General features: G+C 39.9%; 1 protein-coding gene across 1 annotated transcript in view; it reads left to right on the top strand.

Moving 5' to 3' along the window:
• The window catches only part of DAT (Sodium-dependent dopamine transporter), a 509482-nt gene that overhangs the window by 378902 nt on the left and 102831 nt on the right, over positions 1 to 27749 (top strand). Inside the window, exons 6-7 of the mRNA XM_046615324.1 lie at positions 35 to 173; positions 16250 to 16384. Of these exons, the coding sequence (XP_046471280.1) occupies positions 35 to 173; positions 16250 to 16384 (274 nt within the window). The remainder of the gene's footprint in view (positions 1 to 34; positions 174 to 16249; positions 16385 to 27749) is intronic.

The following is a 27749-nucleotide window of genomic DNA, read 5'->3' as shown; positions in this document are numbered from 1 at the left end:
TTACGTCAAATTGATTTGATACTTCATGTTTCAGTCGGGCGATATTGGAACTTCATGAAAGCGGCGGTCTACATGATCTTGGAGCTGTCAAGTGGGATATAGCCTTGTGCCTGTTGGTGGTGTACATCATATGCTACTTTTCTTTGTGGAAAGGGATTTCCACTTCAGGAAAGGTAAGTTATTGAAAATGTTTCGTGGCGCGCGTCCTCTTTAACAAAAAAGAGGCCGCGTATTTTTTAATTTGGTCACGATTTCCAACTATAGAAAACAAGAATCTAGGGAATAGGAATAAATGAACATAGGCTTGTCCTCCAACTGTTTTATTGACCACTTTTTTATATTATTTACATTAACATTCAATGATTTTAATATTCTCGATAAGATTTTTCCAATCTAGCTATTTATTGTGATTAATCAATTAAAAAAAGAAACCAAGAGTGAGGCATCGGGGAATCGAACTCAAAACTTTCTATTCTTCCATATATAATGTACATACAATTTGCTGTAAAGTTAGTAGTTTAGGAGAAAAATGAAAAACAAACCATAATTTTTTAGCAAAAATCAACTTTACAATTTTTTACTGGCGAGTACTTCATACATTCTAAATCAGCTGTAGGAACTTCTAAAGAGGAAGGATCCCTCTAAAACTTTCGGCCATGGTCAATTAATAGTATGAAAACTCGCGATGCTATAGATGATTGACAAAAAAAAAATTATTTCTACGTGTTAATTAAATGGGAAAATTTCAAATTCATTTAGCGAGTACTTAAAATTAAAATTAAGAGCTAGGCTTTGGTGGGAATTCATTTTTTTTATATGTTCAGAGTGATATTTCGTCTATGGAGCGAAAAAAAAAAATAGTCGTCTCAAACGAAGCACCCTAATATATATATGATTGTATTGGTTGCTGGTTTCGTTTGAAACATCCGAATTGAATCTCTATATTTATATATAGTTACGCCGGGCGTTTTGACTGTTTCGTGCATTATAATCGTGGTAAATGAAGTCGCTGGCGACTGCGTATAAGTATTGCGCTTGTGCTCAGGTATCACCGCTTGATTCGGTGTGCCGGAAGGATTACCTTGTGTGAATCCAAGTATGTACCAGCAATCTGTAGATTACTTGCGTCAAGCATTGCGCTTGCTCATTGGTACAACCGGGCTGCGCCGGTGTGCCTGGCGGTACGTACCGCGTTTGTGTTAGTGTACTTACGAGGTTATTCCGGCTCCCCAGCATGCAACAATCAGGAAGGATTGAAGATACAAGACACCACTAGATCCGAGTACCGATCGAATTGCAGTCAGACCCCTGAGGTTTATCCATCTCTCCGGAAACGAACAGACAAAAGAAAGGCAAAAAGAATGAATCAACTGACCACGAGTTACCCGACTACTTGACTGACGCGGCCTGGCCCGCGCTATTCCCTCCACCTTCATGCTCGTCTAAACGCTGTGACGTGGATTTTTCCCGCTCCTTAATCACTCAGGGAAAATGACCGAGAACTTTTCGCGTGCACAATAAATCGGCGTCCGCGAGGTATCCTGGACCTAAAACAATATCGCGAAATTTGTTGGGCGCCTGGCGTGATCAACACGCCTCGAAATCGGTAATGCGATATACCGCGACCATATACTCGTTAGCTCAGAACGGCGGAGAGGGGAGAGGTAATTTTTGGGTATAGAGAGATACGACACACGTACGCCAACACGTTATCCTACGAAGCAATAATAAAATTAAAATAACATATTTCCAGCCAGTGATAATACAAAACAAAAGAAATAATACTTCAAAAGTCGCTCTTCGCGATTCCAAATACAAAGCCAGAGAAATAATAATCCGTGAGTCGCTATGCGCGATTCAAAATTACATCGTTAGGTTTGACAAAAAAAAAAAGAAAGAACAAAAAAAATTAATAGATCTAGCAGACCTCTACTGCCTACGTGCGCTAGTCGCTGCCTTAATAATAAGCGCTAACTCACAAAAACCAAACACAAAATTGGACCCGACGCGCTGCCCACGATCGTCCTCTACGGAATAGCGCTAATCGCCACCTTGGCTATTGTAATTAAGGGCAAACAAAAAAAAAAAACTATATCAAGGCATACGGGCCGCATTAGTCGCAATCTTAATTACTACCTTAACTCGTTTTCTTACTCCTACTTTGTTATTACTTAGAACCACGCATCCGAGTTCAACCTTCCCCGCGAAGTTTTGGCGTGGTTTGCGAGTTTGAACGCTCTCCCTTTGACGATTCGCGACCTACACGAAAGGCGACACTTTATTTTAATGGACTCGACGTGACCCCGTGTAACGGAATTTGGTTACACTCAAATTACCGTAGGTTTGCCGCGACTCAATCCCGGGACTCTACTCGACCTTCTCGGTCACTTAACCGTGGGTCGACGTTAGTACGCGCAACTCAGGCTACGGTCACCAAACAAAATGATCGGCAAACGAATTTCGAGGATTTTTCGACACGCAAATTACAAACGGCTATTTTTTCTCGGACCAGCCCTCGCTCAATTACTCTCGAAATTCGATCGCGAGGATATCAGCAACGCTTACCGCTCCACATCCAGCTCACTAAGCTTCCTACTCCCTCATGTCTGTGTCCGTCCATCGTGCCTCGCAACCCAACGAAACTTTCTCGCGCAACAATCCAACCCCTTTAACTAGCCAAACTCAACGACACCTCCCTGATCAATCGCCAGAACTAGAGTAATCTCAGATGGCCGATCGGCCGCAACGCCGATCTCGTCACACTAATCCTTCGTGACGTCATCAACCTAAGAATGCGCAACAATCGATCTGTCATCGATTTCGGAGATTGCGCAACTTGACGCGCACCTGTCGTCGCGACGCGAGTAGTATAGCAAGGCGGGTTCTGAGTACAAACACCTTCTTTACCGACCGAGCCGCTCCGCGCAGCCCAGACTCAAACCCTTTTCCGCTCCGCGTAGCCCAGACTCAAACCCTTTTTCGCGATGACGTCACAGTCTGCCGTACCGAAGGTCAAGACCGTGCAACCTTACCGACAGTTGTTCGATCGAAGGTCAAAATCCCGCGATGACGTCACAGTCTGCCGTACCGAAGGTCTGTAGTGCTCGCCTGCCGACGGTAGAGGGCGCAACGGGGGGCGAGAACTTTTTTACCATCCCGCATTCTTTCCCCACGATATGACTGCTGATGTGTAACATTAACCACTCCGAATTCCTTTCCCAATATCACTGATGTGTAACATCAACCACCCCCACATTCCTTCCCACGTTATCAACCACGTGACATTCCAAAATTAATGGTTCCGAGAATCGTGTTTCACTTATTCGGATGTCGGTTTGACATCAACCACGTGACATTTTTTGGCTTGTAACTGCCGTGTGAACTCAACGATGAATTTCGAACGGGTTCAGTCAAGACCAGCGTGCAAGGTCGACCGATAGCCGCGGTACATTCAAAGTCATGGATCTGCGGTGTTGGGTTACTATCGCCCTGGGAATGCTAAAAGGTGCGCGCGCATACACAAACATACGTACAGCTGCCCTATAAAAAGGACGCTCATCACTGCAAACGATCATTACGTCACAACTTGTCAAGTATACGTGAGGAAAAAGCTCAAGATGGAATCCGCGAAGTGTTTGAGATTGATCGATGTTATGGAAACGGCGTTCAAGATTTTATCTGAAAACTCGTCGCCGGCAGAAATTGCAAAATGGTTAAAATTTGGAAGTCAAAATATTCGGCTTCTGAACAAAATTTTGCGAAAGGCTTCATCGATTGGAGAAAAGATGAGAATTATCACAACGATCAGACTCTTGAAAGCGCTCACGGAAAAATTCAAACGTCTTCAGAAAACGGGTGGAGGTACGCGGAAAGTAAGAAGAAGCGATCGAGTTCACTGGGAAGATTTGGAATCAGCTTTCGAGGAGAGAATTCGAACTGGATCCATCGTCAATTTAAAACATAAAGATGTGGAGAGATTTCTAGAAGACGCAAAGGTACTAGCTGTGACGAGACTAAAAAACGCTCTGAAGAAAGACAGGAGCTTGAAAGCCAACGTTATCCTGGCTTGTAAATTTGAAGTTAGAAAAGACGATCGCACGGTGGAAGAGATCAAATTTTTTAATACGAGAAATGAAATCATCCTCCAGACAACGGATATCAACGAATGGTTCATCGAAAACGCGACGGAGCGTTTGTTGAAAAAGGTGGAAGATTTCCAGGAAAAGGATTCAGGCTGGTCGCTGACTGAAATAATCAATTTGACTGTGAATATCAACAAGTACGTACCACTACGAGGCGGTGTCTTCACATACACACTACTACCCAAAGATATTCAAGATAAGAAGGCTGTCGTCAACATCCGTAACAGCGACTCGTATTGCTTCCTCTGGTCGGTCACCGCAGCTCTGTTCCCAGCCGACAACAACAATCCCAGCAAAATTACTTCGTATCCACATTTCAGCTCAGTGCTACAATACGACGGTTTGCATTTTCCAATGTCTTTAGACCAGATTCCAAAATTTGAGAAACTCAACAAACTTTCAATTAACGTTTATGGTATAGATAGTGCGGAAAAACAAAAGCGCAGTGAAATCGTACCCATTTATTTGAGTCGAAACAAGTCTGATAAACCTGTAATTCATCTTTTGGTGATAGAAACTGAAATCACTGACGATGACGATGACGATGATAGTATGGAAAATATTGAAAAGAATGTAACACATCATTTTGTATGGATTCGAAATCTGTCTCGATTAACAAGTTCTCAAATTTCTAAACATAAACGTCGTACGTGGTTATGTGATAGGTGTCTATCACACTTTCAATCTGAAGAGTGTTTAACAAAGCACAATGTAGATTGCATGAATTTAAACAAAACCAAAGTTATTCTACCCACAGATGAGGAAAAAATACTGAAATTCAAAAATTTCAAGCATAAAGAAACCGTTCCATTCTGCATTTACGCGGATCTCGAATGTTTACTGGAACCTACGCTCAAAAAGATGGGTACAAGAACAATTTATCAGAAGCATCTTCCGTATAGTATAGCTTACTATCTACATTGTGCGTTTGACGATTCGCTTTCAAAATTCAAAATTAATCGCGGAGAGACTTGCGTTCAATGGTTTGTGAACGAGTTAGCGGAATTGGCACATTCGTTAGAGGGATACTACAAGACTGTTGTACCGATGGAACCACTAAATTTCAATCAAATCAACGAATTTCACTCAACAACAGTGTGTCACATTTGTGAAAAACTGTTTACACTCACAGACGTGAAACATCGTGATCACTGCCATTTCACGGGAAAGTACCGTGGTGCTGCTCACCGAGGTTGCAATCTAAATTACCAAAATTCGCACATTATTCCAGTGATATTCCACAATCTGTCGGGTTACGATTCACATTTTCTGATCAAAGCACTGGCTACATCGTTCGAGGGCACAATTGAGCTTCTACCCGTAAACAAAGAAAAGTACATTTCTTTTACAAAATATGTCGAGGGGACAGATATAAAGTTTAGATTCGTAGATTCGTACCGTTTCATGCCCAGTAGTCTTGAGAAATTAGCAACGTATCTCGGTGATGATCAGAAATCAATCACACGAAAATTTTATCGTAGCTCAGATAAATTTCAGTTATTGACCAGAAAAGGAGTGTTCCCGTACGAATACATAGACAGTTGGGAGAAGCTCGAGGACACACGGCTGCCATCCAAACAACAATTTTACTCAAAATTAAATGATCGGGATATATCAGACGACGACTATGCACATGCATGTAAAGTTTGGCAAACTTTTAACGTTCAAACTTTGGGAGAGTATTCGGACTTGTATTTACAGACGGACGTGTTTTTACTGGCTGACGTTTTTCAAAATTTTCGACATAATTGTTGGACGACGTACAAACTGGACCCGTTACATTACTACACAGCGCCCGGTCTGTCGTTTGATGCAATGTTAAAATGTACAGGCATCGAACTCGAGCTTCTCACCGACATAGACATGGTTATGTTTATCGAAAAGGGTATTCGAGGTGGTGTGTCACAGTGTTCGAACAGATACGCAAAGGCCAACAATAGATATATGGGAGAGGAATTCGATCCTGAGGTCGAAGAATCTTATCTCATGTACTTTGACGTTAATAATTTGTACGGTGCTGCTATGAGCTTTGCTCTGCCATACAGTTCTTTCGAATGGTTATCAGACTTCGGACAATGCGACGTTCTTACCATCTCGGACGATGCGGAGTTTAATTACATACTGGAGGTGGATTTGGAATATCCTGAGGAACTGCATGAAATTCATAAGGATTTACCACTGTGTCCGGAGCACTATATACCTCCGATCTCGAATAGTAAGCAACCGAAATTGACGCCCACGCTACCTTCCAAGAAAAACTACGTTGTTCACTGTAGGGTTTTGAAACAATGCTTACAATTAGGCTTAAAATTACTCAAAATTCACAGAGTTCTCAAATTCAGACAAACCCCGTGGCTCAAAAAATACATAGATTTGAATACCGATTTGCGCAAAAAATCTCAGAACGAATTCGAGAAAAATTTTTACAAACTGATGAACAACGCAGTTTTTGGCGAAACAATGTAAAATGTTAGGAAGTATAGAGATGTCAGACTGATCACGAAATGGGATGGAAGATACGGTGCTAGAGCTACTATAGCCAAACCCAATTTTCACAGCTGCACCGTTTTCGGCAAAGATATAATTATCGTTGAAATGAGTAAGACGAAAGTCAAGTTGAATAAACCATTGTATGCAGGTTTCTCCATCATGGATCTGGCTAAAACATATATCTACGATTTTCATTACAATTACATTAAGCAGAAATTTGGCAACCGAGCAAAATTAATGTACACGGATACCGACAGTTTGATTTACAATTTTACCGTCCCCGACATATACGAACACATGAAGGAGGACTTGCACAAATTCGATACGTCTGATTATCCGCTTGACAACGTTTACGGAGTACCTCGAGCAAACAAAAAAGTTCTCGGCTTGATGAAAGATGAGAATAATGGAAAAATTATGCTGGAATTTGTAGGATTGAGAGCTAAACTGTACGCATTCCGAGTCTTGGGAGATGAGAAAGACAATAAACGTGCCAAAGGTGTCAAAGGATCAGCGTTGAGAAAAATAACTTTCAACGATTATTTGGAATGTGTTTTGAACCGTGAAAATCTATCCTCAAATCAGCATTTGATATTGAGTCGAAAGCACGAGGTATACACCGTAGAACAGCAGAAAGTAGCACTGAGCTGGAATGACGACGAGCGGATCGTGTTTCAAAATACAACCGACACGCTTCCGTGGGGCTACAAGCCTACACATTAGCTTTGTAATTTATAACTGTACCATGATGTATAAAATATTATTATGTAGGATAGTGAATATGAACGCTCCGAAATATAAGAAATTGTACAACGATGCATATGTCTGTCGATTGTCTAAAAAATAAAGACGCATACTTGTTGTGTGTCGGATATAAAATAAAGAGGGCCATACGTTTTTACAAAAAAATTCATTTATTCAAATGTTACATATCCGATTCGTTTATCCAACTGTTGTGTGTATTGTCAAAACCTAACCATTCAACGTATATTTTTCTTCCGCGCTTCTTGAGCACCTTCTCCACCAGATAGATATCCGGATGTTTAACCTTGAGGAGCTCTTGTTCGTAGAAACCACCAGCGATGAGTTGATCTCGGTAGTCTTTGAGCTTGTACGTCACAGGATGAGTATTTTCCACTCGACTTATCGTGAATATTTCAGTCGTCCAATTGGGAGTGTAACCTTTCTCGAAAACATTTTTGAATTTGCTGATTCGAACTTTGTCGCCAGATTTGAATTTTGCCAATATGGTAGGTATCGCTCGAAGCCCTCCGTACGCCTGACGTAATGACAGCCTCTCGTTTGCAACGGTGACATCCGACGGTTTCATTCTTATGGTTCGGTGTTTGGTGTTGTTGTAAGCCGAAACCAAATCAGATAAGACATCGAGCCACTTGTAGTTTCCTTGCATGCTGAACCGTGTCCACATTTTACCTTTCAGCGTGCGATTGAAACGTTCACAGATCGAAGCCTTCAAATTACTGTACGTGGAGTAAAGTTTGATTCCGTAGTGTGTCATAAGCGATTCAAATTTCGAGTTGTAAAATCCCGTTCCTCTGTCAACGTGTAAATTTTTTGGCACCCGTCCTTGAACAAGCACAGACTCCATTGCCTTCGTAACATCATCTCCAGACTTGCTTTTTATCGGTACAGCCCACGCATACTTTGGAAAAATATCAATGACTGTGAGCATGTACTTGTAGCCTTTGTTTTGTCTAGCGTATGACGTCATATCAACAAGATCCGCCTGCCAGGTCTCGTCGATGCCGCGCACGTCTACACGACGACGCGGGTAATTCCGGCGTGCAGGCTTATGCAGTTCCGTCACCAGTGCTTGCTTTTCCTCGTTCATATTCCAACGCTCTTAGTCGGGTGTCCAATTTGGAAATGTTATCAGCGTTTCGAATCGACAGGTCTTTGCCAGTTTCAAAGTCTGTGTAAAAGGTATCCAAGGCTTTCTCCGTGGTGAGCTCTAAAGCTTTGATCATTTGATCGAGGTTGTCGATTTGTTTTTGCAACACGCTGAATTTTCGTCTCAAGATTTTTAAAGTTACAGCATTGTTCTGCTCTGCGGGATCTGCGACATTGCACAGTCTCTTGTTCCGTATATTACGCTTCGACTGCCATGACTTTGACGTTGATATAAGCTGAACTTTGTATAACTTTTTTGACTTGCACGTATCGTGTAAGACTGACGAGTCTGCATCGGATGCGTTGAGCTTATATATATATATGAAGGCCGATAGATCGCAAGAATTTAGAAACGGTGCGCACTGCGTTCTGCGCATCTCGGAGGGAAACATGACGTCAGAGACGACTGGTTCCACCCTTTATCCGACCCGCCATCCTAAATTTTTGAGTTTTATTGCTCTCCCGCCGTCTCTGACGTCATTTTTCCCTCCGAGATGCGCAGAACGCAGTGCGCACCGTTTCTAAATTCTTGCGATCTATCGGCCTTCATATATATATATAAGCTCAACGCATCCGATGCAGACTCGTCAGTCTTACACGATACGTGCAAGTCAAAAAAGTTATACAAAGTTCAGCTTATATCAACGTCAAAGTCATGGCAGTCGAAGCGTAATATACGGAACAAGAGACTGTGCAATGTCGCAGATCCCGCAGAGCAGAACAATGCTGTAACTTTAAAAATCTTGAGACGAAAATTCAGCGTGTTGCAAAAACAAATCGACAACCTCGATCAAATGATCAAAGCTTTAGAGCTCACCACGGAGAAAGCCTTGGATACCTTTTACACAGACTTTGAAACTGGCAAAGACCTGTCGATTCGAAACGCTGATAACATTTCCAAATTGGACACCCGACTAAGAGCGTTGGAATATGAACGAGGAAAAGCAAGCACTGGTGACGGAACTGCATAAGCCTGCACGCCGGAATTACCCGCGTCGTCGTGTAGACGTGCGCGGCATCGACGAGACCTGGCAGGCGGATCTTGTTGATATGACGTCATACGCTAGACAAAACAAAGGCTACAAGTACATGCTCACAGTCATTGATATTTTTCCAAAGTATGCGTGGGCTGTACCGATAAAAAGCAAGTCTGGAGATGATGTTACGAAGGCAATGGAGTCTGTGCTTGTTCAAGGACGGGTGCCAAAAAATTTACACGTTGACAGAGGAACGGGATTTTACAACTCGAAATTTGAATCGCTTATGACACACTACGGAATCAAACTTTACTCCACGTACAGTAATTTGAAGGCTTCGATCTGTGAACGTTTCAATCGCACGCTGAAAGGTAAAATGTGGACACGGTTCAGCATGCAAGGAAACTACAAGTGGCTCGATGTCTTATCTGATTTGGTTTCGGCTTACAACAACACCAAACACCGAACCATAAGAATGAAACCGTCGGATGTCACCGTTGCAAACGAGAGGCTGTCATTACGTCAGGCGTACGGAGGGCTTCGAGCGATACCTACCATATTGGCAAAATTCAAATCTGGCGACAAAGTTCGAATCAGCAAATTCAAAAATGTTTTCGAGAAAGGTTACACTCCCAATTGGACGACTGAAATATTCACGATAAGTCGAGTGGAAAATACTCATCCTGTGACGTACAAGCTCAAAGACTACCGAGATCAACTCATCGCTGGTGGTTTCTACGAACAAGAGCTCCTCAAGGTTAAACATCCGGATATCTATCTGGTGGAGAAGGTGCTCAAGAAGCGCGGAAGAAAAATATACGTTGAATGGTTAGGTTTTGACAATACACACAACAGTTGGATAAACGAATCGGATATGTAACATTTGAATAAATGAATTTTTTTGTAAAAACGTATGGCCCTCTTTATTTTATATCCGACACACAACAAGTATGCGTCTTTATTTTTTAGACAATCGACAGACATATGCATCGTTGTACAATTTCTTATATTTCGGAGCGTTCATATTCACTATCCTACATAATAATATTTTATACATCATGGTACAGTTATAAATTACAAAGCTAATGTGTAGGCTTGTAGCCCCACGGAAGCGTGTCGGTTGTATTTTGAAACACGATCCGCTCGTCGTCATTCCAGCTCAGTGCTACTTTCTGCTGTTCTACGGTGTATACCTCGTGCTTTCGACTCAATATCAAATGCTGATTTGAGGATAGATTTTCACGGTTCAAAACACATTCCAAATAATCGTTGAAAGTTATTTTTCTCAACGCTGATCCTTTGACACCTTTGGCACGTTTATTGTCTTTCTCATCTCCCAAGACTCGGAATGCGTACAGTTTAGCTCTCAATCCTACAAATTCCAGCATAATTTTTCCATTATTCTCATCTTTCATCAAGCCGAGAACTTTTTTGTTTGCTCGAGGTACTCCGTAAACGTTGTCAAGCGGATAATCAGACGTATCGAATTTGTGCAAGTCCTCCTTCATGTGTTCGTATATGTCGGGGACGGTAAAATTGTAAATCAAACTGTCGGTATCCGTGTACATTAATTTTGCTCGGTTGCCAAATTTCTGCTTAATGTAATTGTAATGAAAATCGTAGATATATGTTTTAGCCAGATCCATGATGGAGAAACCTGCATACAATGGTTTATTCAACTTGACTTTCGTCTTACTCATTTCAACGATAATTATATCTTTGCCGAAAACGGTGCAGCTGTGAAAATTGGGTTTGGCTATAGTAGCTCTAGCACCGTATCTTCCATCCCATTTCGTGATCAGTCTGACATCTCTATACTTCCTAACATTTTACATTGTTTCGCCAAAAACTGCGTTGTTCATCAGTTTGTAAAAATTTTTCTCGAATTCGTTCTGAGATTTTTTGCGCAAATCGGTATTCAAATCTATGTATTTTTTGAGCCACGGGGTTTGTCTGAATTTGAGAACTCTGTGAATTTTGAGTAATTTTAAGCCTAATTGTAAGCATTGTTTCAAAACCCTACAGTGAACAACGTAGTTTTTCTTGGAAGGTAGCGTGGGCGTCAATTTCGGTTGCTTACTATTCGAGATCGGAGGTATATAGTGCTCCGGACACAGTGGTAAATCCTTATGAATTTCATGCAGTTCCTCAGGATATTCCAAATCCACCTCCAGTATGTAATTAAACTCCGCATCGTCCGAGATGGTAAGAACGTCGCATTGTCCGAAGTCTGATAACCATTCGAAAGAACTGTATGGCAGAGCAAAGCTCATAGCAGCACCGTACAAATTATTAACGTCAAAGTACATGAGATAAGATTCTTCGACCTCAGGATCGAATTCCTCTCCCATATATCTATTGTTGGCCTTTGCGTATCTGTTCGAACACTGTGACACACCACCTCGAATACCCTTTTCGATAAACATAACCATGTCTATGTCGGTGAGAAGCTCGAGTTCGATGCCTGTACATTTTAACATTGCATCAAACGACAGACCGGGCGCTGTGTAGTAATGTAACGGGTCCAGTTTGTACGTCGTCCAACAATTATGTCGAAAATTTTGAAAAACGTCAGCCAGTAAAAACACGTCCGTCTGTAAATACAAGTCCGAATACTCTCCCAAAGTTTGAACGTTAAAAGTTTGCCAAACTTTACATGCATGTGCATAGTCGTCGTCTGATATATCCCGATCATTTAATTTTGAGTAAAATTGTTGTTTGGATGGCAGCCGTGTGTCCTCGAGCTTCTCCCAACTGTCTATGTATTCGTACGGGAACACTCCTTTTCTGGTCAATAACTGAAATTTATCTGAGCTACGATAAAATTTTCGTGTGATTGATTTCTGATCATCACCGAGATACGTTGCTAATTTCTCAAGACTACTGGGCATGAAACGGTACGAATCTACGAATCTAAACTTTATATCTGTCCCCTCGACATATTTTGTAAAAGAAATGTACTTTTCTTTGTTTACGGGTAGAAGCTCAATTGTGCCCTCGAACGATGTAGCCAGTGCTTTGATCAGAAAATGTGAATCGTAACCCGACAGATTGTGGAATATCACTGGAATAATGTGCGAATTTTGGTAATTTAGATTGCAACCTCGGTGAGCAGCACCACGGTACTTTCCCGTGAAATGGCAGTGATCACGATGTTTCACGTCTGTGAGTGTAAACAGTTTTTCACAAATGTGACACACTGTTGTTGAGTGAAATTCGTTGATTTGATTGAAATTTAGTGGTTCCATCGGTACAACAGTCTTGTAGTATCCCTCTAACGAATGTGCCAATTCCGCTAACTCGTTCACAAACCATTGAACGCAAGTCTCTCCGCGATTAATTTTGAATTTTGAAAGCGAATCGTCAAACGCACAATGTAGATAGTAAGCTATACTATACGGAAGATGCTTCTGATAAATTGTTCTTGTACCCATCTTTTTGAGCGTAGGTTCCAGTAAACATTCGAGATCCGCGTAAATGCAGAATGGAACGGTTTCTTTATGCTTGAAATTTTTGAATTTCAGTATTTTTTCCTCATCTGTGGGTAGAATAACTTTGGTTTTGTTTAAATTCATGCAATCTACATTGTGCTTTGTTAAACACTCTTCAGATTGAAAGTGTGATAGACACCTATCACATAACCACGTACGACGTTTATGTTTAGAAATTTGAGAACTTGTTAATCGAGACAGATTTCGAATCCATACAAAATGATGTGTTACATTCTTTTCAATATTTTCCATACTATCATCGTCATCGTCATCGTCAGTGATTTCAGTTTCTATCACCAAAAGATGAATTACAGGTTTATCAGACTTGTTTCGACTCAAATAAATGGGTACGATTTCACTGCGCTTTTGTTTTTCCGCACTATCTATACCATAAACGTTAATTGAAAGTTTGTTGAGTTTCTCAAATTTTGGAATCTGGTCTAAAGACATTGGAAAATGCAAACCGTCGTATTGTAGCACTGAGCTGAAATGTGGATACGAAGTAATTTTGCTGGGATTGTTGTTGTCGGCTGGGAACAGAGCTGCGGTGACCGACCAGAGGAAGCAATACGAGTCGCTGTTACGGATGTTGACGACAGCCTTCTTATCTTGAATATCTTTGGGTAGTAGTGTGTATGTGAAGACACCGCCTCGTAGTGGTACGTACTTGTTGATATTCACAGTCAAATTGATTATTTCAGTCAGCGACCAGCCTGAATCCTTTTCCTGGAAATCTTCCACCTTTTTCAACAAACGCTCCGTCGCGTTTTCGATGAACCATTCGTTGATATCCGTTGTCTGGAGGATGATTTCATTTCTCGTATTAAAAAATTTGATCTCTTCCACCGTGCGATCGTCTTTTCTAACTTCAAATTTACAAGCCAGGATAACGTTGGCTTTCAAGCTCCTGTCTTTCTTCAGAGCGTTTTTTAGTCTCGTCACAGCTAGTACCTTTGCGTCTTCTAGAAATCTCTCCACATCTTTATGTTTTAAATTGACGATGGATCCAGTTCGAATTCTCTCCTCGAAAGCTGATTCCAAATCTTCCCAGTGAACTCGATCGCTTCTTCTTACTTTCCGCGTACCTCCACCCGTTTTCTGAAGACGTTTGAATTTTTCCGTGAGCGCTTTCAAGAGTCTGATCGTTGTGATAATTCTCATCTTTTCTCCAATCGATGAAGCCTTTCGCAAAATTTTGTTCAGAAGCCGAATATTTTGACTTCCAAATTTTAACCATTTTGCAATTTCTGCCGGCGACGAGTTTTCAGATAAAATCTTGAACGCCGTTTCCATAACATCGATCAATCTCAAACACTTCGCGGATTCCATCTTGAGCTTTTTCCTCACGTATACTTGACAAGTTGTGACGTAATGATCGTTTGCAGTGATGAGCGTCCTTTTTATAGGGCAGCTGTACGTATGTTTGTGTATGCGCGCGCACCTTTTAGCATTCCCAGGGCGATAGTAACCCAACACCGCAGATCCATGACTTTGAATGTACCGCGGCTATCGGTCGACCTTGCACGCTGGTCTTGACTGAACCCGTTCGAAATTCATCGTTGAGTTCACACGGCAGTTACAAGCCAAAAAATGTCACGTGGTTGATGTCAAACCGACATCCGAATAAGTGAAACACGATTCTCGGAACCATTAATTTTGGAATGTCACGTGGTTGATAACGTGGGAAGGAATGTGGGGGTGGTTGATGTTACACATCAGTGATATTGGGAAAGGAATTCGGAGTGGTTAATGTTACACATCAGCAGTCATATCGTGGGAAAAGAATGCGGGATGGTAAAAAAGTTCTCGCCTCCGTTGCGCCCTCTACCGTCGGCAGGCGAGCACTACAGACCTTCGGTACGGCAGACTGTGACGTCATCGCGGGATTTTGACCTTCGATCGAACAACTGTCGGTAAGGTTGCACGGTTTTGACCTTCGGTACGGCAGACTGTGACGTCATCGCGGGATTTTGACCTTCGATCGAACAACTGTCGGTAAGGTTGCACGGTTTTGTCCTTCGGTACGGCAGACTGTGACGTCATCGCGAAAAAGGGTTTGAGTCTGGGCTACGCGGAGCGGAAAAGGGTTTGAGTCTGGGCTGCGCGGAGCGCCTCGGTGGGCTGCGCGGAGCGGCTCGGTCGGTAAAGAAGGTGGTTTGTACTCAGAACCGGCCTTGCTGTACTACTGACCCGGCGCAGAACTTAACGCCAGATCGCGATGTCGTCTTTCGCGCAGCTTTACGGGGTCCTGGGGTTGGGAGGGGTGGTGCTCCCTCGTCGCTAGCTGGTCTTTCGCGGTTGCCTCGGTTGGGTGTAGGTGGGGTGCGCGGGGAGGCTGCGGCGCGCCGACCGCCAGCGGGAATCGCTTCCGCCTTGGATTCCCGCGCTGCAGGGATCTGCGTTGTCTCCCCCTCCGCAGCCTCGGTATCCTTCCCGCAAAATTTCCGCGGTTTCGCCTTGCCTTAAAATATCTTCGGCGTCGGAGTTGGTCGCGGGCTTGTGGCCGGTGTATTCAAAAAAAAAAATAAAAACAAAAGCCTGCAATATCTTATTCTTAATTCGCTATTTCGTCCCTCTCGAAGCCCGGATGCGTGACTCCAGTTCTGGCGCTCACTATTATTATCTCGCGACTCGATCTCCGAAACCCTTATTTCTGGATTCCGCCCAAGGTCCAGGGAGTACCTTGTAACGGGCATGTCTGTCCGAAATGCCACGTTACAACGTTGATTCGCAAATTATTCAATCTCTCAAGCTCTTTTACATCATGTAGAGTAGCAGGGAATTTGATAGAAGATCTTGCACAAATTCGATAAGTTTCTAGATTAGGATTCGTGAAACACACCTTAAAACTTTCATGTTCCTACGCATCATAGTTCCATAGATATCTTGTCTCGGAGCTACTGAACTGCGGAGAAGGAGACGAAGAACTAGATCAATTTTTCATCACCCGTGAAGTTCAATAAATCCGTAACTACAGGATTCAAAATTCACAGGATAGGTTTATCCTGCCTGGGACTTTTGATGACGCAAGTTTTGTATTAAAATATCTAGCAGTTTTCAAAATATGGTACATTGATCATACACGTAAGATGTACATAGCAGCTAGTTCGGCAGCGTGAATGATTCTGGTTGCTTCCGGTGGCATTCTCATACCTGGCTGCGATTCGTTGACGCGAATATTGATCACACGATGAAGTGTTTAGACTGAATTAAGAATCAGAAATTCATTTGTTTACAGGTGGTGTGGTTTACTGCCCTTTTCCCATATGCTGTCCTACTGATACTGCTGGTGAGGGGAATTACTCTACCTGGAAGTACAGAAGGAATAAAATACTATTTGAGTCCGAATTTCTCGGCAATCACAAAAGCTGAAGTACGTATGAAATAAAACTTAATTACTTGGTGATTATTTGGTGAACCGACCGTAGTAACGTATCGTGTAGCGTGCGAGACTGCGGAACGAAAGGACCCGAGTTTAAATCCACAGACTGTCGACGAGGACCTGAATGGCAGCTTGCAAAAATTGTATTACAGGTCACGTTGTGCAGGGACCGAATCGACGAGCTAAGGTTTGAAATCGGTCCCGCTACACATGGACAAGGTTTTCTAAAGTTTTCCTTGTTTCCCGTGCGAATGCGGGTGTTTCTATTGATCGTCTTAAGACGGCTGCAGACGCATAATCATGGTTACTAATTCATCTCTTCTCTTGCTCCGTAGAAGCCAAAAAGGCTTTTGGAGACATACCCTTCTTACGTTCTGGAAAGAACGCTGCGAGAGAAATTTGATTCAGATTTAAATTCGATTCACAAATCTTGTGAAGCTCACGCGTGCGAACTCTGATGTTCGGTTCGTCCAGATTTCTAGCTCAGATCGTCACAATCTGTAAATTCGGTTATTGTAGGTCGTAACAACTATCACTACCCAGTGAACACAATTATGTCAAACTGATGTCAGAATGACGTCATGTCACGTCATGATTTACGTAAGATGTGAGTCATATATGAGTCACATATGACTCATAATTTCCCACTTCCTGACGTAAGATTCTTACGTAAGATAAATGACGTAAATATGACCTCCAATTGACATCATTATGACTTAACTGACGTCAAAATGACATAACTCTGATGTCATAGAGAAGTAAAGTCGGTACCGGAAGCTTACAAAAATATGACGTCCAGCTGACGTACTTGTTATTTAGCTGACGTCAAGATGACTTAAATTTGAGGTAAAATAGTGATGTAAAGTTGCTTAAAAAATTGTGACGTCTGGCTGACATGATTATAACTTACCTGACGTCTCGATGACATAACTCTGATGTCATAGTGATAAAAAGTATTTAAGAATGCTTATAATAATATAACTGTTACAACAGAACTTGTAAAGTCAAAATGTTTATATTTTTCATTTATAAATAGTGATTATTTTGTTACTGTACCTCTATTACAATATAATAATTAATTTTGAAATTAGTTTATATATTTTATTTATGACAATATCCTAATATTTTCAATGTTAAAAATATATTTAATGTTTGCATTTAAAGAGAATTTGCGGTAAGTTAAATTTGGACACTAAATAGAAAAGTAAAAATTAAGAAATGTCATATGAAATTCCACTTATGAATTATTAAATCAATACATGATACAACATAGAACATAAATAGAAAAGTATCGTTGAACGTTTTTTTTTATACCGTCGTGACATTAGTATTATGTCACTCGTATGTAAAAGAATGACCGGAAGCTGATGCTTAAGTATGACGTTCATCCAACATCAATTTTACGTAAAAGTATGAGTTGTTTCTTAGGTAAGAATATGACGGTATTATGATATCCTTTTGACGTCAGAATATGACTTGTAATTTATGTAATTGTATGATTTATTTCTTACGTAAATAATGTATAAATTTATGACTTTGATGCGACGTCACACATGTGATAGGGATAAGACATAATATTTACGTAATATTTAAGTCACAATCATGACGTCATATAAAAGTCAAATTTTATGTCAGCACTATGTCATAATGATGTCATACTACATGACATCATATCAGAGTCATCAATAAAGTCATTTTTATGTCATATCTATGTAAAAAGTCGATGATCTCTATGTGACCTATCTATGACGTCATATGGAGGTCATGTGTTCACTGGGTACGCGTAATTGAAAAATTTTTTCTTCACACAAACATTTCAATTCAAATACACATTCATTAACACATAACAAGTTCTTTCGATCATTTCTTAGCTTTGGATTTGAACAAAGTTTTATTCCAATTCCAAATTTTTGATCACGTATTCTATGTGCAGGCTAATATTGAAAGATGAGTAGTATAACAAGGTTAGTTCTGGATACAGATTCTTACATACGGACACCCCCAAGATACAAACCTTTTTCTAGAATGAATAAGAAGTTTCTTCTCTGCAAGCACTGTGTATAAGGAGACTCTAATGTGTAGGTGTTGTGTTTACCCTTTTTCTAGAATGTTCCAGGGTGGTAAATGCAAACTTGCGTTATTGTTTATATCTTGTTTCTTTTTCCGTGGGGTTGCAGAAACAGGTGTAGTTTATCAAGAAGTAGTATACGGAGACGTGATAAGTGCAGAGATAATTATCGAGCAAAACATGTAAGTCTGGATTCGTGAAAATACGTTACTGAGGCGACAGTTTTGATAACCTGCCCTACGGTTACTATACGGGATGATAATGAACTCAGCCTGTAAACAAACAGTTTTACTGTATTGCTCTTGTCTTCTCACCGTGTGATACAGAAAACCGCATAAGCCACACGCCCATTCGACTGTCAGACAGACAAACAGGCATGCGGATAGATAGAGACGCCTAAAGGAATTTCGCACTCTGTAAGATCCGGAGAGGTGCTCATGCACGTCCACCCTCGCAGACCCCGCACCCCCGACCAGCTATGCAAACGTTACTACCGTACGTAAATCCTAATCCCGCATGAAAAAACTGAAAATCTCACATCGTTTGAAAAAAAAATAAGCTCGTAAAACACGGCGGGGCGCGCTACTTTCGATCTAATGTCACAGTGCGCCTCGTGCGCAATCAAGCTCGGCCGTTTGTGGCTACTACGATACGCTCATATTCCCCCAAGAAGCACCTCTGGTGCTAAAACCTGTAACTAAGTACATTAGAAACCTGGACATCACGCACAAAAAGACCTTCTTTGATCAAAATTGTTTGCATATTATCTTGTACAAGAAAAAAAAAGGACAAAAACACAGGATATATAAATGTTCTCATCCTTTGTCAAAAAAGATTCAAAACACATACTACTGCTAAGTACATGTCTGATAATTCACAATAAAAGAATGATTGAAACTCAACCCTTAGCTTCCACATCTCTCTGGAATCACGCTGCTGTCATACTGGGTCAGCCTGACCCTAAACTTATCCAACTAGGCAACTTCAAATGATAATTGGGTATCAATAAGAAACAAAATGACTTGTACACTACCATACTTTCAAATTACAGGTAAATTGAACAGTGCCCATCGGACCCCGGTGTGGCAGGCAAGAGTTAATAAAACTTTCCGATTGAGATATGATCGTGAGCAGTGGACATTGATTGTATTTGTGGCCTAACTATAAGTGTGCTACTGAACCCTACTCCTTACTAATTTAATTTTATTTTCTGGATTTTCAATACCATTATGCAACAGTTGCCAATCCTTCACTTACAATTACGCAGTGGTAGTAGGGTTCAGTAGCACACTTATAGTTGGGCGTCAAAAGTACGGACAATATTCACTGCTTACATCTCGGTTAGAAAGTTTTATTAACTCTTGCTTGGTACGCTGGGGTCCGATTAGCACTGCCGTATCTTATCTGTAATTTAAAAGTATGCTAATGTGTGAGGTAGTTTCTTTTTTATTCATAACTGAGGATCATTTGTAGTTGCGTAGTTCGATAAGTTTAAGGTCAGTCTTACCCCAGTTTGGGAATACACAGTGGGGGATTTCAGCTAAAACGTGGTCATAAGTCAGTAATAGATTAGAATTTTACCAAACTTAGTATTTTATAGTTCTTGGGGTCGCTCAATACGAATTTAGGGCGCAGATTTTCAAAAACAAAATAGCTGCGGAAATATAGCAATGCGATTATCGAAATACTTGTTGGAAAAAGCTGAAAGTCAGCCCCTATACATTTTTGGGATCAATAAATACGAATCTGGGGCGCAAATTTTCAAAAACATAATGATGGCTAGAATGTGGTGGTGCGATTATACAAATACCATTGCATATGGCCGAAAAATACTGAATTTGAGTTTTTGGGTTCACTGCATACAAATTTCAGACGTTTTGGTGAAGAGCGATTATGTTAATAACTTTATTTGTCAAAATATTGGTACAATTTAATCAGAGACATCCACCCAATCCTCATTTTTGCGTAGAAAAAAATTTCATTGGCATTCACCTTCTTCCACTTCGTACGCATTTAAAAAAAAACAATTTTAATATCTGCGTTTCGGCATTTGATCGTATCTGCACAAGACAATCAGCTTCATTTGATACCAAATTCCAAACTTAGTATTTGGTGATTGATGTCCTGTCATGCAGTTTCGCAGTGTAGCAAATACCTTTCTTCGTGGCAAAAAGATAAGCTGATCCTGAGATCCTGTAAAAATACGGATACATATAATGACATGGATATCTACGGTGTTGAAATTGTGTCCACTGTAGAGCTCTGGTTGCAGAATACATTTATATTTTATAGTTTTCAGCCAAGATTTGATTACAACAGCAGGAGTTCAACTAAAGCATCTGAACATATTCTTTATATTGTATTCTGCCTTTAAATTTTCAAACATGCATTTCCGAGAAAATTCTGCATAGAGAAAGGAATAAATGCTAGTCAGAGACATTTCAATCTATCAGAAGTAACATCAATTTGTCCTCCTCTTTTGTAATTTAGGAAAGCCTTCCGTACGCAAATAAAAACATAAGAAAAGGTTCGGTATTCAAACGTAGAACATGGCAATCTTTTTTTAGCCCAATGCAAAAACGAGACGAGATGTCTCACTAGAACAAACACGCTAATGTGCAAAAATACGTAACGTCAAAGCTAACCAATATTAAAAACTGATTTTTGCAGAATCAGTTTCTAATAGTTGATGCTTTAGATTCATCGCAGAATGAGCGCGGGATTCAACGGGATTTGGCACTTTTGGTCTGCATATCATTGGTTTTCTTTCTAACAACTAGCCACTTCTTTGATGAACAATTGTATATAATAAACAAATAGAGTGACGTTTCTTTTTTGCAAAAGTAAAATATTTGTAATGTTCTACATACTTTCAGAAACTGCATCCATATTCTCAATTTTCTTTTTTAATAGAAACTTTCAATTTATATGAGTTTGAACTTTTTAATGAGATCCGTTGATGCGCGCACTTAGAAACTGCCGTTGTAGCAGATCAACTTTAGGCAGAAATATTTCGACAACCACACGTAGGGGCCGGGCCTAACGGCTTTGAGCAGAGGGAATAAATAGTTTGTAAACGATGCCTAGCGACCAAAGGTTTCGAAAGGAAATCTCGTTATTCGACTTTTGGCCACGTTTTCGCTGAAATCTTCCACTGTGCAGCAGTACGATTCCAGAAAGATATGGAAGCTAAAGTTTGAGTTTCAATTATGCTTTTATTGTGATATTAACAGGCATGTACTTAGCAGTAGTATGTGATTTGAATATTTTTTGGTAAGGGATGAGAACTTTTACCCTACTGAAAATTTTCATGTGATATATCATGTAGAAAACTATTTAATAGATCACATGATAAATCGCAAAATGTTACGACCGAATCCAACAAATAATTTATTAGTAAACTTATCACGCATTTTTATACATGAGTTATCAGATTCAGAAAATTATTTTGTAATTTATCATGTGATTCGTTACCTGACCAGATCTAAAGGGAGAACAAACATGAAAGTGTCCTAGGTTAGGATCGAACCCACGTGTGACATATTGGTAAGCATTGATGTTGACGCCTGAGCCACACCACACTTACATACAGGTTACAATCTTGCAATCATAATTCACAACCGCTACGAAAGAACTTGAGTACATTCAAACAATAGCTCAATTAGTTATTTGGTCCCACCCCGGGAGACTTTTTTTTCTTTTTCTTAAATCATATGTTGGAATCAGTCATAACATTTTGTGATTTATCATGTGTTTTATTACGTACTTTTTTACATATCACATGTACACTTTCAGTAGGGTGTGTGTGCTGCGTTTTTTGTTGTATGAGGTGATGATATGCATATTATTTTGATCAGAGAAGGTATTTTTATAGGTCATGACCAGATTTTTAATGTACTTGGCGAAAGTTTTTTGCACCAGAGGTGCTTTTTGGGGGGATTTTTCATTGTCCAAACGACTAAATTCACCCTCGGCCTTTGTCCCGAAATTATACTGAACTCTTGCCCTTTTTCTCCTATGAACAATTTCTCTTCTACATCTTTTCATTATACTCTCTAGATTATTCGCAATAAATCAATTACCTGAGCAATCACTTATCTCCTCAATATCAGTTGCCTTTGATTTCCCCTTATCCTTTGTCCGTGTACGCGGTCGACGGATTTCGCACTCAAAATAGGCCGTAGTGCAATTACGGCTGCGTGTGGAAGGGATCATCGCCAGCTGCTCGTCGTGATTATAGTCATCTACCCCGTAACATTTATGCAATTTAAAAAAATTTTTATTCTTTCTCAGCTCAAGAAGAATGAATAATTTTTCGCAGTTGTACAAGTTTGCCTCAAAACGTAAGACTTTTATTTTCTCAAAAGAGGTAGAAAAAAGTAAAATATAAAGGTCCTTAAAAAAAATTGTACAAAATTTGGGATGATTAGTCGATATGTCTGGACATGGGAAAAATCGGCAGCTGATTCAATGAGTGTCAGACGGAACGTTGCTCATTTTTACATATAGACTGCCTCCCGGACAAAACACGGATACAAGCATTATATTCTATGTTGGGAAGTCTCTCTATAATATGTATATGCTAATTAAATGCTGCTGATATTTTGATATAAAAATGTACCTGAGAGCATTCATAACGAAGTGAAATTTATACTTGCCAGTTGCAAATGATTGCGTGGCTCTTAAGCTTCATTTTTGGGTAGTTATCAGTATTTAAAAAATACCGATAATTCGAGTTGCGATAATTCAATTCAAAACTAAGAAGTAAGAAAAGTTACTTTCTCATTTACAGCAATACATAAAGACGGTGAATGGCATTATAATTTCATAATCCTAAACAACATAAAAGAACGTCACACTTGGCACCTGATTTTGAAGTATGATTACGGGTCATTCTGAAGGTTTTCCGGTCAGAGCTGTTCTGTAATTGGTCAAAATTACGTTTATGACCTATGTTACCAAGGTGATACAAATCGCAGAAGTAAACCAAAGAAATGGATTACGATTCAATCATACAATGGGTCCTGTTAATCAGAGACTAGTTGAGTATTTAACGAATTCTGACAACCTTTCGTAAGTAACAGGATTTATACAGAAGTCGTCCACCCAGCATAACTTTCTGTTGTCGGAGTTTATTTTCCCATGAGAGTTAGCTGAAAATATGATTATATCCTTGGTCAATGAAATAAGTAAAATATTTATGTTTTGTGTTCTTCATGAAAAAGGCATGTCAGTGATATTTAACATTTTATTGTTATCTCTGGAAATTCATAAAATGAACTTTGGAAGCGCATGCTGTGCTAGTGATATGTGAAAAAATAAGTAGGCTATTGACTTCGTGCTACATCATAGAATTGACGCAGTACAAACATTTTGAAGCTTAGAACCGCGAAGACTTCAATTATTCATCAAACATGTGGAGGTCGATGGTAGACTGGCTATTTTTGGATACTGTTTGACAACTCATAATTCATAAATGTTGACTTTTTCGATTTCAACCTGTCTCTTCGTTTGCGAGGACACTATGCTACATAATTGTCGAATGCTAATGCAAAAATCCATTGCATAAAGATCATAATTAGGTTATTAAACAACTGGAGGCTCTTAACATGATACCAAAGCATTTAATTATCAACATCTACCAAAGCTTGATGACAGTGAAAGATAGACAGACTTATCCACAACACTGCCTCAAAGGCAAAGCTGGATCTAAGAAATTATTCTTTTATCTTTCTTCCTAAAATAATAGTCACGACTGCGACCGAGGCAATGACACATGTGGGTGGGATTTTAGCGAATTTTATTCTGATCACGGAAAATCCTGACTCATGGTAATGCATCATAATGCTCTCCACGTCGCCGTGAAAGAAACAAGACCGTCAAGGTGAGAGGAAGGGTTGGAAATGGAAACTCGATGTAACTGTCGTACGGCCATTTATTACCGCAAGGAAGACAAGTAGGCTGCTTTTCTCATATTTATGGGGAAAACCCTATATCAGTTAGATAGCAGGAGAAAAAAGGCATGGGAAAGTTTCACGTACTTTACATCATTGTGTTGCGTAGTATATCCCGCTTGATTTTAATCGTAATAATTATGCCTCATATTTTTTCATGTCACCAATATTTTACAATATTAGTTTATCTGTTGTGGGGTATCGAACTGAAAGCTGTGAAATATTCTTCACTGTTTTGTTTCGACTATTAGTACATTACGACCCACGCCCCGAATGCTGGATGCCCTGGTCGTGTGTGATATAAAGGCCTTCGCCTCGCCTTTATATCACACGCGGCCAGGAAATCCAACTTTCGGGCCTAGGGTCGTAATGTACTGAAGAAAATATACATTCTTTAATTTGAATCTGCCGCGCCGCAACAGTTGGTAGTAGACCGAACTTTGGCAAAACTGATAGAGAGAAATAGGTAGGGATTAATAGACAGAGGTGGAGCGATACGAACAGAAAATAAGAAGAAGCACTCGCGATAATCAGTGCAATAATTAAGAGAGACAAAGTGCGAAATAAAAAATTGGAAAGGATAATCACAGGTGTGACGGAGAAAAAAACTTCAACTCTCGTTTATCTTGTTACAGAGCAACTAATCGAGTTTGATTTTCCTGAAAATCCTCAATAATAATTTATGAGAAAAAACCCCCTGCATACATAATCTTACCCAAGTATTCTTTAAAGGGAGGTGTCTTTTTTTCTAGTCTTACTTCATTCTTAAAGATGTTAAGAATATGTGAGCAAAATTTCAATCCTAAATTCGCAAAATCGACTTGAGTTAGCAGATGAACCCTCCGAATACTTATCATCCTGTGCACTCTAGTCAAAAGTTTAAATGCGTTGTTGTCAAAAGAGCTTCTTTACACCTGGTGTGTACGATATTTGAGAAATCAGAGTACTGATCGACTTCAAATGATAACAGCATGCAGAGTATACATTCTCCTATCGTTCGATGAATGAAAAAAGCTATTCGTCGACTATTTGAGTTTGAATGTGAACATTTCGTAGGAAGTTTTTTTTTCCTTGGTTTAATGAACGATAGCTACATGCATACAAACTAAAATGCCACTGAATTTTATTTCATTCAGACAATCAGAAGTTAAGAAAACCTGCATACCAGCGATCACGACATTTTTGGCGGGATTAGAGATGAGAAGGATCAGCAAGCCGAATTTTTTAAAAAAGAATTGACAATTTTTTTTTAATTGGTAATATCAATAAATATACGGTAAAAATTTTGAAGTAATTAATAGCACAGTCCCATTTTCATTAAAACCCAACAAAAACTCTCATTTTAACGAAACAAATGGGACACTTCCTGTAACAATCAAGGCCTCAACAACTTAACCTAACCCGATTTTCCCACCTTCTTGAGCACATATAACTCCTCGTAGAGTCCCTTAGTCGGAGAAATGGGGCATTCTTTATGCGAAATAAAGACATTTTTTCCACATTTTTGGTACTTTGTTCAAGTTTGCCAATGTTTCACAATAGTTGAATAATTAATTTTGGTGAGAAAAACTAAGAGAGCTTTTTTTGCGATCCATAAACAATAAATTTTTTTTCTGGATTTTTATAACTCATTTTTGAAACAAAATATCACGTTTGGAGTGAATTTCGTCCCGTGTGACCGTTATGCAATTCTACTGAGGTGTGACTTACTAGGGTGTTATGTGGGGGTGGGCATGTACTGAGCGGGTGGTAGTGAATGATTATAAATAATCAAAGATGCTCTGACGTAACGACGCTGAATAAAAATTAGAAAACTAAGACAAACTTACCTCTCGATAAGCCGGTAATGTAGGTACGTTGTTGCCTAGTCCTATACAAGTCTGTGAGAGTTGTTCAAATGGTTGAGGCTGATTTATAATGAAGTGGGATAGGTTATCGTTCAAAATAAATGATTTAATATGATTTGAATTGGTAAAAGACAAGGTATATTCTTCAAACGATTAATTATGAAATGAATCAATGGTACAAAAGAAAAATCAAAGAAGGTAATCACAAAGTGTCTGAATTTAAACATAGATAACGTCGACGGACGAATTCATATTCAAATATAGAGAAGCTGTAGAGCAGATAAAATGAAAAAAGGCGCGCGAAAGAATCTGAAAAACAACGGGCTAACAGAATCAAGGCTGCGGTAACATATAAACCGGAAATGATCGAATCTATTTCGAAGAAACGTTTGAATAAAAGAAAATGCAATAGGGCAAAAGGCCTGGTGTCACCTCTGACAAAAAAAGGAGACCTATTCCTTCTGAGATATCTGATGGAAGGGTGTTATTAGAAAATCCAGATTTTAGAGAAGACGAAGTTGAACTACAATATTTAGGAAAAATGAATCATTCATGTCAGTTTTGTAATGCTAAACATTTTATTTCTGAGTTTCCTGGTGATAAAAAGTATAGTACTTGCTGTAACAAAGGTAAAGTGTGAATTTTAGAAGATAGTCCTTACCCGAAAGAAATTGTAGAATTGCTAACCGGTACCGATGCGTATAGTCGGAATTTTAAGAGAAATCTGAGAAGTTATAACAATTCCTTGGCATTTGCAAGTTTCGGTGCTAAATTGGATTTCATCGAAGGTCGAGGTCCATTTGTGTTCCGTATATGTGGACAAACGTATCATAATACTGTAACGAGCTTTGGATCTCGCCCGGGGGGAAAACGGGATCAGTCCAGCGGCAAGTTTACAAAAGAGGCGTTCTCTAACCCGAAAAATAAAATATAGAGGTTTATTTGATAGCGGCAAAGCAGAGGCTGGGCGCTAGGTTTCGGAGAGTCAAAAAAGAGCCAATGCTCTCGCAAACATCTGCAAATTCGACTAACGAACCAGTTACCGACTCGAACGGCGACTCTTAACAATATAAGCAGAGATATCACGCTGTTTAATTACAAGACTCGTCATCTAAACGTGACGTGCTGGTGGTCGGTAAGGGGAACGTGGGCGCGGAGATGAAATAGTATGATTGGCAATCAACAGATTGTAGATGTGTTACCAGCATCTTTATTTTACAAAAGCCGTACAGCAGGGCAGAAGGCTGAACAATTAAATACTAAATAAGACGGCAAACGAATTCGTTGGTGTCGGCATGCTTCGATACAATTTGAAATAATTATAATATACCAACGCGGCAGTACATAACAAAATAACAGTTCATAAACAGGCGATCAAGTAAGGTAAAAAATGCAAATACAAACCGTGCTCCTATCGCTATTGATTACTTCGCAAAATACAAGCGAAACTTAGCTCTCGGCAGTAACGGCACGGGCGCGTACGCACA

Source organism: Neodiprion pinetum, chromosome 3 (assembly GCF_021155775.2).
Source record: "Neodiprion pinetum isolate iyNeoPine1 chromosome 3, iyNeoPine1.2, whole genome shotgun sequence".
NCBI lineage: Eukaryota > Metazoa > Arthropoda > Insecta > Hymenoptera > Diprionidae > Neodiprion > Neodiprion pinetum.
The sequence above is the reverse complement of the archived record's forward strand: the minus strand, read 5'-3'. Positions and strand labels throughout refer to the sequence as shown.